This window comes from Patagioenas fasciata, chromosome 7 (assembly GCF_037038585.1).
Source record: "Patagioenas fasciata isolate bPatFas1 chromosome 7, bPatFas1.hap1, whole genome shotgun sequence".
Classification (NCBI taxonomy): domain Eukaryota; kingdom Metazoa; phylum Chordata; class Aves; order Columbiformes; family Columbidae; genus Patagioenas; species Patagioenas fasciata.
Window position 1 is genome coordinate 17,861,762 of NC_092526.1, and position 12,249 is coordinate 17,874,010.

Below are 12,249 nucleotides of genomic sequence, written 5' to 3' on the forward strand. Positions count from 1 at the left end.
TCTGCATCTACTGGTTTGTTTTGATAAGTCTGTTAGCTTCCTAATTATATTTAGGTTGGAAAGAAACCTACGGAGTTCAAAAAACCTGCTAGTAAATGCTGCACTCATGTTGAGGTTTGTATACTTCAGAAATGTAGTGAGTTCTTGGACTCTTTTGGAATGGAATTACACTTCCCTTGGACAGAAAAGATGTTGTTGAGTTTGTCCTTAGCAGCATGAAGTTAAATCCATCCCTGCCTTTCCACTTTAGTGAAAATGTATACAATATCAGGAAGATTCCATTGCTTCTGGGGAACTTGCTTGCTCAATGCTCCAGTAACCACTTTCTTTCCTATACAGAGCAGAGTATGAGGAAGTAACGTGGCCTGAGTTTTTCTGGAGCTGCAGGGCAATGTTTTCAGAAGCATCCTCAGGACTGAAAAAGAGTCTGCAATACCCACTTAGTGGCATCTTCTACAAGCAGAAGTATTTCTCTTCCTACCTACAGACTCACCCACGGCAGATACCGTGTGGTAAGAAGCAATAGCAACTACTCTGTGCTCTCTTTTAAGCGGAAATTTCAGTTCTCTCCCTTACCCTTTAAATCGATAGTGGAAGCCAGGAGAAGAACATTCCCAGAGAATTTGTCTCTGAATGCAATTTTATGACAAAACAGCAATAAAAGCCTCTTGCTTAGGCAGAGATATCAACAGGCTCTTTTCTGAATTACACTTGCATTATTTTAACACAGATTTTCCCCACCAAAAAAAAAAGAAAATCCTGAATATAGTCACTACAAAATTAAGCGTCTGCTAAAATCAGTGTTTCCATACCTAAAGGAGCTTTACAAACCACTCTGCTTTGACTACGACTGCAGTCAACTTGTGACCACGTGCCAGTTGTGGACAGGATAACACTGCATTTTTCATTGACTTCTGCCGTTTTATTTTCCCAGTTGACGTATTTAACTGATGAGCCATCAAGCCAGTTCAGGGACTGATCTGTTGGGGAAAAAGTATTGTTTAGTTTAGATGACCAAAACATGCTATAGTGCTACACAATGTCATTGACAATTTATTGATTTCTTTAAGTTGCTAAAAGAAACAGGGCTGACTATCTGTCCCATATATTAAATGGGATAAATATGAACATCACTTTTAGCTACACCTCCAGATCTCTAGCATTTGATGCATTTGCTGCTTAACCATTAGGCACCAATGACAGTGTTGGGGAAAATGAGTTTCAGCGACTCCTGATTATTTGAAGTGTGCAACAGGAAGAGACTTAAGCTACGGTGAGGTCCAAAGGGCTTTATCATGCTAAATGAGGGATTCCAACCTCAGGCAAGAGTTACTGTAGGTTTTCAACACTAGAAAACCCTATTCTCATTTGAGGATTTATGCATTTTTATTTACCCCATGAAATACTCATGCTTATACATAGTTGCTACTTCTTACCCTTAGAGCCCTGAGCAAGACCAAGCCACACATTCTTGGTGATGAGATCATTTTCCTTTATGTGTGTGCTCACAAACGCATTTTCTTCAGCATCCACTATTGTCAGAAGGGTTGCTGAAGGATCTAAAGGGAAGAGGAAACCGGTCAGAATTGCAGTTTCAGAGATTTTTTTGTTGTGCTTGTACATCGAGTTTTCTGTGGGAACAATTACTACAGGAAAAGATTTGCTGATCTGGGCTTGTAAAATCAGCTTGATGTAACAGAATAAAGACATAAACCTCCCATTCCCTAAAATACAGCACATTATACAAAACTGGTTCAGATGAATGGTTATTCAAGCAGGCCATAAAATGGGAGTAAACTTACTGTAGCTGTGGACTACATACATGGAAGATATTAAAAGGTATGCCACATTCAGAATTGCTAGTCTTATCCAAGTAATTAGCCATTTTCAAAAATATAGTTGAACAAAAGCTCATCTTTTGTGAAGTTAATTAATTTTTAACTCAATCCCTCATTATGCCTCAGGTTTTTATATACAGTGCTACAGCAATTAAGGAATAAGAGGGAGGAAAGGGTATACTGGAGACAGGCTCAGAATGTACCCTTTCTTTACAAGTATATGCAAATATAAGCCAGAAGCTTAATTCAGAGGAAGATCACTTTCTCTTTCAACTACCAGGCCAGGGAGGACTCAACAGAAAACTACATCCAGGACTGGGACTCCTTGCACCTCTTCTTTTTCATCTTGCATAGCAAGTTCAACTTCACATAATAAGATAATTAAATAAAAGAATGGTATGACATTCACTCACTTCTAAACTAAGAAGGTGATAACAATTCTGTACTTGAGACTGCTTAACATCATCTTCTGCAATACAATTCCCCACATAGCTAATCAAAGAAGAGAGAAAATCCTTTGACATAAAATTAATTTTTGGTGATATTTTGTGCCTTAATAATACCTATAAAATACATGCTTTGAACCATTTGATAGGTTAGCAGGCTCCCTATTAGGAAGCAGCTAATGCAAGGATATAATAAGAAACCACTGCTAACAGCACTAACTTTATCATAAATAAAGTTAATTGTATGCAAATAAAATGGTTTCCTCCAAACCGTAAGCCTTACATTTTGGAATCCTCTATCAATGGCTATTTGTATTTTACTTGCAAATATCTGTGTGCCAAACCATTTGTCAGTACATTGCAGTGTTTTATCAAGAACCATTATCAGATGTTCAAAGACAAAGCTTGCTATTATTTTTCCTAAACTAAAGAAGGATAAAAGAAAAGCTGAAGTATAGCCTGTGTACATTTTTTGGTTGTTGGGTTTTATTTCTTCTTGAATAGTGGACTAATTACAAGTTGTAATGTGATAAAGAGTCTAAACATACTCAGTTTCTGGCACACTTTCTTAGCTTCTTCCACATTATATACTGAAAAGTTGTAGAATGCCATGTCGAAGGCATAGCAGTGATCCTTATACTGTAGCCATTGTAGGGAACCACTAATTTGTGGGCATCCAGGGGCTCTGCTCACTTGGTTTGACTCTAATTTTCTCTCTGCAAAGACAAAGAAATGGAGGTTATTTCTGCTGCAGGAGTTTGTGGACAGTCTCTTTGTAGTAACAGGACAGTAAGTATTAACAACCTACCAAGAACCATGATTCAACTAGCTTACATTCCTTCTTCATGTGTCATAGATGAATTTATTTGAAAACAAGCATAAGACAAGACCCAGAGGCTTGGGAACCATTTTTTCTTGCCTTTTAGGGGGTTTTGAAGTTTGTTGTATGTGTTTGATAATGATTTTTATTCAGAAAAGATACATACAGTTTGATAGTTGTATCACAGGTGATCAGAAAGTGACCAGAGTTGTTTAAGATTTTCACCTCTGAAATGGAGAGAACTAATCTCCCTTAAGTATTAAAAAGTGTCTCATTATGCCTGTTAGACAGCTCTTCTTAAAGAGGGAATTGTGTAGTATTTCATCCTTCGTAACTAATTCTGAATACAACATGTAAAAACAGAATACATAAGACAACTACACAAACATTAACAATGACACTTACTGTTTGGAGGGCTATAGCAAATGGCACCTTCAGCAACATTTGTACATTTTGTACGGTTCCAAGATCCTTTAGTATCCAACAGAACACACTTCTCAGTAGTATTTGAGTTTTCTAATTCCCAAGGGTAGTAGTCAAAGTCACTTCCATCTGACCATTCAAAATTAGCTTTACTTCCCTAGTTAAAGAAAAAACCCACAACTTCTAAAGCACAGCACATGGTCATGGTTTAAATCTTGTCAGTCATAAGTCATGTAGCAATATTTATCCCTTGTAAAGTGATAAATTAAAGTGCAGGTGGCTCATTTTCTAAATCCATATTAAATAACTGTACAACATAGTTTCTATTTTCCAATTAACTCTTAACATAGAAATCCTGATGATTTGTGGTAACTGAGAAAGTGCAGCATGTTTGTTAATTTAAACCTGCAACACACCTTGGAACATTTTACTTAATTTCATCCTGCTGTTTCATTTAAACAGTCTGTCTTCCTGCTATGAACATTATTAGATACATTGCAAACTGCTAAACTGTTGAGATAGCCTCAGTAAGTAAAGCTGGGCAGCTTGGGAATGGTTTGGAGTACTACCTCCTACCTTCAGATACACTGCAGGAAACCCAGGACAATGAAGGGTCAGTTGTGAGAAGTGGGGGAACCCATCTGGACCAAAGGATGGGCAGAGGTAGCAAAGGTACGTGTAGAAATGACACACCTCTGCAGAAGGGGTATTCCTGCCAATTAACCACGGTGACCAGTATGGTGCGGGGAGCAGGGTCCACAGGCTTTTGGCTCCAAGGTTAAGCAGACAGAGGAAGATCTGCAGCTGCCCCTTGCTATGCCTCCTGGGAGGAGGGACGCAGGACTTGTTGGAGAGCCAGTCCTGACCTGGACTAACCAGGCTTCCTACAGCATTGTCTGACTGTATGTGCTAACAGAAACATCCTACAGCACGTCATAAAATCTGGAGCCTCTAAAGGTAGTGTTGCAAATTGTGCTTCCTTGTGCTGCAAGGAATAATGTGGGACCATTGTATTATATTAAAATGTCGAGGACTTGGAAAAATCTCAGTATGGCTACATAAAATAAAGTTTCATATACTTTACCTACTTTTTCAAGCCTGTGTAACATATTATTTTACTGCATGGAATAGAGATTCCAAGAAACTGGATAGAAGCATCAGAAAATAATTCATATCCTGTGCAGAAAATTATTGACAAGATCCGTTACTGACACCACCAACAGCATATACTTACATCATGAATTGACAATCCCAGCCACAGAGGATAGCCATCCTGCTTGACAATATCTTCTAGAAATAACTGTTGGGATTCACTGTGTACACTTGCTAAATCACTCTCATTTTGTTTGCATTCTCTCAATGCCTCATACCATGTTAACTTTTTCTGAAGGATCCTGTATGTTCTGTTTCCATGTGGAATAAACTCAGGCAATGGAGGCTTGTGCTGCTGGGGTCCTAGTTAAAAGAATAAGACAAGTGCTGTGCACTTCATTCATGTTACTAGGAACATGAGAGAAAGCACTAAAATCCATCTATTGCAATGTAACTCAAGCATTAGAGTGTCCAGCCATTTACGTCAAATTATCTTTTGTTACTGTGAGCAGCTGATGGAGTACAGCAAACACATTCCTCCTGATCAGAATATTACAGCAGTGATGCACACAGTGACCACGTAACCCCAGAAGCCCATGACAGCTGTGCCATACGTTTCAGCTTTATATAACAGGTACTGCAGAACTAGGACTTAAATTATCATCTTCATGCAACACTACACATAAATCTTCTCTACTACTTACCTCTTTCGATTTTACAGGCGAGAATACTGTACACATTATAGTGATGAGCATGCCAGCTTTGAGAATAATTATAAATATCCCAAAACCCATCAAGATTTACACCAGCAAAAAAACTGTTCTTCTTTACGTTAGGTCTTCCCAGCCTCCAGTTATTGTACGTCAGGTGAGTTTCATCATACCACTTGAGAACTTTATCTGTGGAAAACATTGTGTATTTATTAAAACATTGCCGTTACATCTACAAATACCATTTAATGTTGAATATACTAATGACATTAACAGATGTTCACTTTGAAAAAATGCAGTGATACTCTAAGTTACTGTAAATCACTTCCATATAAAATGCTAAATATGTTAGCATTATTCATCCAGACTCTTTTAAGTCCTGCTTTCCAAGGAAATCAAATCTAGCCTAAACAGAACATACTGGATCTAATTATCACTCAGACAGAAACCATGTCCAGTTACCTTCTTCTAGAAGATAAACACAAATATAAAGCATTATAGGTTTGCAATCAGTTTGACTTTAGTTGTACACTGAAACATGCAAGAAACATGCACTCAATTCTGCAATCTTTGTCTCTAATCCAGTTATTAAAGAAAAAAAATCTTACCACTATCATCATAAATCACACCCAGCCAGACCCACATAGCCAGACCACTGAATGAACGAAGCTGCTCAGTAACAAAGTTATTCTCGTCTTCATCTCGAACACTCAGAACAAATGCTTCTGGATCTGTTGAAATTTTTTTTTAAAATTACTTTCTTACAAATTCACCTTTTAGTTACAAAACAAATTAAATATTTTTTGCTATCACTGTTAATAATTATCACAGATAGGCCCAGTATGTGTAAAAGCCAGACCTTTATAGAATAATAACAGTGGAAAAACAATTTTCAAAGGTTTTGTAGATAAGGGAAGGATGCCAGCTCCAGAGATATCTGTGGGTCCTACTTGTCACTACAAGTTGTATATTGTGAAAATTTTCTGCATAGAACACAAAAATATTGGCAATCTTTCATTATTTTCTCAAACTGCGTAGTACAGTAACAATATTAAGAAAAAGACTGAATTGAAATCAGTTCATGAGAAATAAAAACATTATCTGGAAAGATGCAAGTCTGAAGTGTTACACACAATGGTTTCATATGAAAGAGCAGCTGTTCCTAAGCTTACACTTTGTTCAGGATAGGCAGGAAAAGCCCACCTGCGTTTCTGAATTGGACTATTCTCAGTCTGTTACTTTGTTCCATACAGCAAGGAGGTAAAAAAAGCCATGAAGTAAATGTGACTGTAAAGCCAGAATGCTGCCAAGGGAATGACAATTACCCGAGCTATTTAAAAATTGCATATTATAAAGAGAAGCAAAACCAAACAAAACCAACCAACAAACACACCAAACAAACAAAACCAAAACCTTCCAATTTTTCAGAGATCTCAGAATTCAGAGCCTTTTCTCCCAAACTCTCCTGCCCTTGCTCTGGCACATTTCATCAGTGTCGCGCAAGGGCAAACAGCCTTAGACATTTCCAAATGCTACCACCTTTCTCAACACTCACTTTACTGTCAGATAGTGACTCAGATCTAAAACCCATCTCTCTCAAGCTGATTTCAGTCCATAAATACCTGTAATATGACAAAGTACTTACTCATTTTCTTGCATAAATGATGAGCTTCCTGAGACTTCAGTTCTCTCCATCTATTTTTTGTTATCATAAAAGTGTAACAATTGTTTCTAAATGATATCCAGGGTGTATTTTTAATCTTATGTGGGCACTTCACTTGTGTTACTTGTTCTTTTTCAATCTTCTCTAAGAAAAGGAAAGATGACATTCAGAACAGCATTTATTAATGACAACACTTAACCTGACACACCACAAACGACTTTCAGGTACCACTTAAAAACATGCAAGGCAAATTAAGTGCCATCCTCCAAATGAATAATACATTGTTGCTTTCGGTTTCCTCACAATGGTGACTTTTTTTAAGTAACAAAACCGGCAATAAGCATTATTGAAGAATACAGATGCCTACAACTTTTCACAACTGCTACGTTATATGGGTTTAAGAATAAAATCCCTACATAAATGTTCTAAGTGTGGGCCAATAACTAGAAGCTCCAATTGTCTCTTGTATGAAGGCTGATCACCATAACAAATAAGCTACTTCATAGCTGGCAACACGTCTTTGTTCTGTAGCTTTATCTAATACTTGAGGAGTGAGAAGGACCCTTCCTGCAGTTGCCTATACTGCAAGTGCAAAATAGTGAAGGATGTCATAATGCCAAGTATACTTTTTTACTGTGATTCAGTGTGTAGAAAAATGGCTTAACTATGTCCCCCCATGACTAAAAAACAACAGCAACAAAACCTCAATAAAATAAATTATAATAGTCTTACAGGGAAGAAATCTGCTATGATCTTTCGGTAAGGTCTTTTTTATTTTTCAGAAAGGTGCTGTGCTACTTATTTATGCCCCCAAAAAGATGTCCTGCTATACTCCTACCTGTCTTGCAATAATTGGTATATATTTAGAATGGTTTTGTGAACAGCAGATGGCTTTAATTTACACCTTTCAATTCGGTGTCTACCTGCTATCTTCTCTGTGTAATTGTGTACCTCCTCCCTCTACAGATTTTCATGTCTGATGGGATTTCAGGAAGTCCCAATATGAAGATGTAAATAGTACAGAGGCAGCTGAATCTTCTTCCACATGCATGTGGGAGAGATTAGTATCCAACAACCTTACAGAAATAGCACTATTACAGAAATAGTGCAAAAGCACAATCTGTTGGCAATACGGAGGGTACAGTCTGGCCCAATGCACCTGCACCCAGTTCATTTGTAAGTAACACATGGATTAAGACCAACAGGTCCATGCTCCCATATTTGAAGTTTGTTTCTTTTTTTCCTGGCATGCCTGTCTGAGGAAATTTAAGTTAAAAAAAAGCTGTAAGTTTATGCTTCATAATAAAACAAAATTCAGCTTTCCTAAGTATTATGCTAGGATACATACTTTCTGATGCGTAGCAAATAGCACCTCGATTTTCGGAGGCACAGTCAGAAGTTTTCCAGAAGCCATCGGTATCCAGAACCACACATTCTTCACTTGTTTCTTCATCGTCTTCGGACCAGCGACTAAAACTAACATGTTTCCCATCCAGCCAGCCATAGTGTTTTCCACCCTAGCATTGTATAAGTGAAAGGGGTGAACTTATGTAGTAAAAAATATTATGTACAGAAAATGACATGATAATATATTCACATTGGCTAGACATGTCCAGTGTCTCTGGTGAGAACTGTAAGTGTTCCACTCCCCCCATGATGCGGTCTGCTGCTGACAATGTAACAACCTTCGTTATTTTAAGTTTTGCAGTTGCAAAAATTTAAATTAGCTGAAGTGGATGGCAAATTATCAAATGTTGATGTTTAACTACTATGCTTATGGAGGAAGAGCTGGCAATGAGATGTCCAAATTACACCATTTGTGTCTGCAAATCAATGGTGGATATAATTATCCGATCTTGGAAAACTGATAATATCTGAGAGTAAGGCCCACTCTCAGTTACTCTACACTGAGTTGAAAGTAATCTATTAAATACTTAACTGACTTAATAAATCAGATGTATTCCTGCCCTGGAGGATGCAGAAGGAATAACCAAAAGCCCACATACATTAAGCACGCCATCCTTTAAGAATCTTACATTTAAAAGTTTTCTTCAGGAAATCCCCCTGCTACTTTGTAATTCAATTTATCTTGTATCTTTTTTCTGTGTCTATGATCCCAGCACTGGAGTAACAAGTTCAGTTGACCAGTTTCACTATCATTTCTTTTCATGTAGCTTTTAAATTGTGCCCAAACAATCAAGTGTTGCAACAGTGAAAAGCTAGTGCATGCCTGAGCTGTATGCAGCAAAATGAATCATTTGATCTTCACTTACAGATAAAGATTCAAAAGAAGAGGGAAAATAGGTTGTTTTGGTTTCCCTATCTTCACTAAGATTAAATGCCTGTTTCCTTTTAAAAATATTCTCCCCAAAGTATATACCAAAATTTCTACTTCCCCCCCACCTACTTTGCCTAGAATACTCAGTAGCCCACTACTGACAGGAAGATCATAACACCATAGATGCTGAGTGAGCACCATCAGCCTTTGTAGGTAAGGAACTTCTCAAATAAATTTTAACCTTTTTCTCACAATTATTTCAAGACCCATGCGCTTGACATTAAAAAAAAAAAAAAAACAAACTCTGCAAACATGCCCAAGCCATTTCATTAACAACTGAGAAAGCTCCCAGTCCACAAGATCATCTTCAAAACATCTGGCTCATAAAGGCAAAGCAGTACCTCCTGTATGATTCTTCCAACGACAAAACAAGCAGAAGAAAAAAGAAAAACCCACTAACCTGGTATGCACCCAAATTTTATACACGACCAAAAATAAATGGGTCTATCCAAAAGGGAAAAAAACCCCTGACATTTAAAACATCTTAAACAGAAAAAGGCTGAGAGAGGGGAAAAAAATAGTAACAATGGAGTCTAAGTTAGGTTTTAGAAATGTATCTCCAGAACTGTTCAACGATTAATTTTGAATTTGATCAACCACTTCTAGTTTTTCCCTTTTAAAACAGATTCTGGGTTGTCTTTCTAGGGTGGTACTGTGAACAGTAGCAATGACATTGAATAGCAACACTAATTACTCATTCATTAACAAAAAAGACAAAAATGATTCAGTGATCTACATTGCTGCTACCTTACAATATACCCCTTCACCTTATAATCTTTTAAAAGAATTGTCTCAACATCATCAATCTGTCCAGCAGAGTTCAACAGCTACGTAACTTGGAGAGCTGAAGATTCACAAAATTAATCTTGAGACCCTCCAGATGGTTCTAAATGAAAAAATTACTCCATAAATTCATTTTTCATTGAATCTCTTTATTCCAGTTTCTATTTCGCACAACTCTAAAAACTACCTTAAGCCCAAATTTGAGGGGAAAGTAACACTTACATCTCTGCTGAAGAGTCCAATCCACAGTGGGTGATTATGAAGGGCAGCCTGAACAGAGAGGAAAGCCTGCTGAAACTGATCGGTGATGCTAACCAGCTGCATCTTGTTACTGATGCATTCAGCCATTGCATCATTCCAGGACAAATTCTTCAGAATTACCATGTATTGAACATTTTGATAGCTCAATGTTTCATTAAGGACTTGCTCTGTCTGGTCATCAGCAGTTCCTATACGTAAGAGAGAAATCCAGTTTTTAGGTGGTTAAACACTGGAAGATGTTTTAAACTCCAAATTTCTTTGTAACAAACAGAAAAACCTGTTTGAATTTCCCATGGAAAAGAAAAAAAAGGCAAAAATATTTTCTTAGACAATACATTATGATGATTACAGTTGAAAGCAAATATCTCTAACACTTTAGATAGAACATATATAAAAGAAAAAATATATAAAAATAGATCGGTTGAAAATATCTCTCTCAACTTAGATGCACATGTTTTTATATTTTCTGTTTTCAACTAAATGCTAAATAATGTTAAGAATTCTATTTATTGAATTAAAAACACATTCTATAACTTTAGTTAAATACAAGAATGGGAGAGAGCAACTGTTCTCTGCTCCCATATAGCAACAGCTAACCTTGACTCATTTGTCTCTGTGGAGCCTGTGGATTTATGCTTATGCAAATCTAATGGGCCACAAAACTTGTCTCTGCAGATCTCACAGTGCACAGCAGAGTTCCAGAACTACTTACTGCCATCCGTGGGTACCAGTGGGGATTGATTTTGCCTGCACATGTGCTTAACTAATGGCAGAAAATCCACCTTGCACAGGAAGAGGTATAATTCATTATTTGTGCTCTAAGCACTGAGCATTATCACAGTTAACAGCACCACACCAGAGGCATACAGCTCAGTGATGCACAGCAACTGCAGCTAGTTAAAGATGCAAACCTTCCCATGGCGGGTAAATTAAAGCATGCAAACCTGGTAAGCACCCAAATTTTATACACAACCAAAAATAAATGCGTCTGTCCAAACGGGAGAAAAGCCCTGACACTTAAAACATCTTAAACAGAAAAAGGCTGAGAGAGGAGAAAAAAAACAAAATTAAAAAATCACGCTAGAAATAACAGGATATCAATGGCTGGTCCATAGGCTGACAGGGTTTTCCAAAATAGAAGACAGAAACATAATATTAATCTGATATTTACATGCAACTTACAGCTTTCAATAGATCAGAAAAACAACAAGACTGAAACAGATTGTTTGAAGTAGTTTGTGTCTGCTGCCAAGTGGTTTCACTTAGTAAACAGCTGCACAAAAGAACCTGGGAACCACGGGTGCCATCACACCTCAAGGGCACCAAATTGGAAACAAGGTAGTACAGAAAGTGTCCATTTCTGAAAGAAGTAATTGCTTGATGATTAACGTCTCAATATGTTCTGCAAATCACAATCATGCCAAGATTTCCAAGGAACCTGAATCATCTTTTTCCCTAGGACAAAGCCCTAGGTAACCTGGACTCTCTCACAGCTGTCTCTGCAACCTGCTGAAGTCCCTTCCAACCTGAATTACCCTTAGATGCCCAACACAATAATGATATAGGACCAGAATGTACCAGGACACATACTCTGGCAGTCCAAAAACCCTTCTCATTACACCTTCTACAGCTGTGGCTGGGAAGAAGTGCCAGTATTTTAGTCATCCCAGACTAATAATATCTTGATCTACACAGATACACTGTCAACCTACTACTCATAAAAATCCCCTTTTTGAATTTCATGACTACATGTCCTCCATCCAGACTTCCAATCTGGGAACTTGGAATTTCTGAAGTGTTTGGCACTGAAATAAAGATTTTTTGTGCATGTGTTAAATAGGGGCGGGGAGGGAATCTCTTTGTCTACTTGAGCAA

General features: G+C 37.5%; 1 protein-coding gene across 1 annotated transcript in view; it reads right to left on the reverse strand.

The window, feature by feature from the left end:
- The window catches only part of LY75 (lymphocyte antigen 75), a 48,047-nt gene that overhangs the window by 2,972 nt on the left and 32,826 nt on the right, over positions 1-12,249 (reverse strand). Inside the window, exons 25-34 of the mRNA XM_065840857.2 lie at positions 10,336-10,568; positions 8,341-8,509; positions 6,975-7,136; positions 5,938-6,060; positions 5,324-5,518; positions 4,762-4,982; positions 3,510-3,684; positions 2,833-3,000; positions 1,437-1,559; positions 813-980 (exon numbers count right to left, since the gene is read on the reverse strand). Coding sequence (XP_065696929.1) covers positions 813-980; positions 1,437-1,559; positions 2,833-3,000; positions 3,510-3,684; positions 4,762-4,982; positions 5,324-5,518; positions 5,938-6,060; positions 6,975-7,136; positions 8,341-8,509; positions 10,336-10,568 — 1,737 coding nt within the window. The remainder of the gene's footprint in view (positions 1-812; positions 981-1,436; positions 1,560-2,832; positions 3,001-3,509; positions 3,685-4,761; positions 4,983-5,323; positions 5,519-5,937; positions 6,061-6,974; positions 7,137-8,340; positions 8,510-10,335; positions 10,569-12,249) is intronic.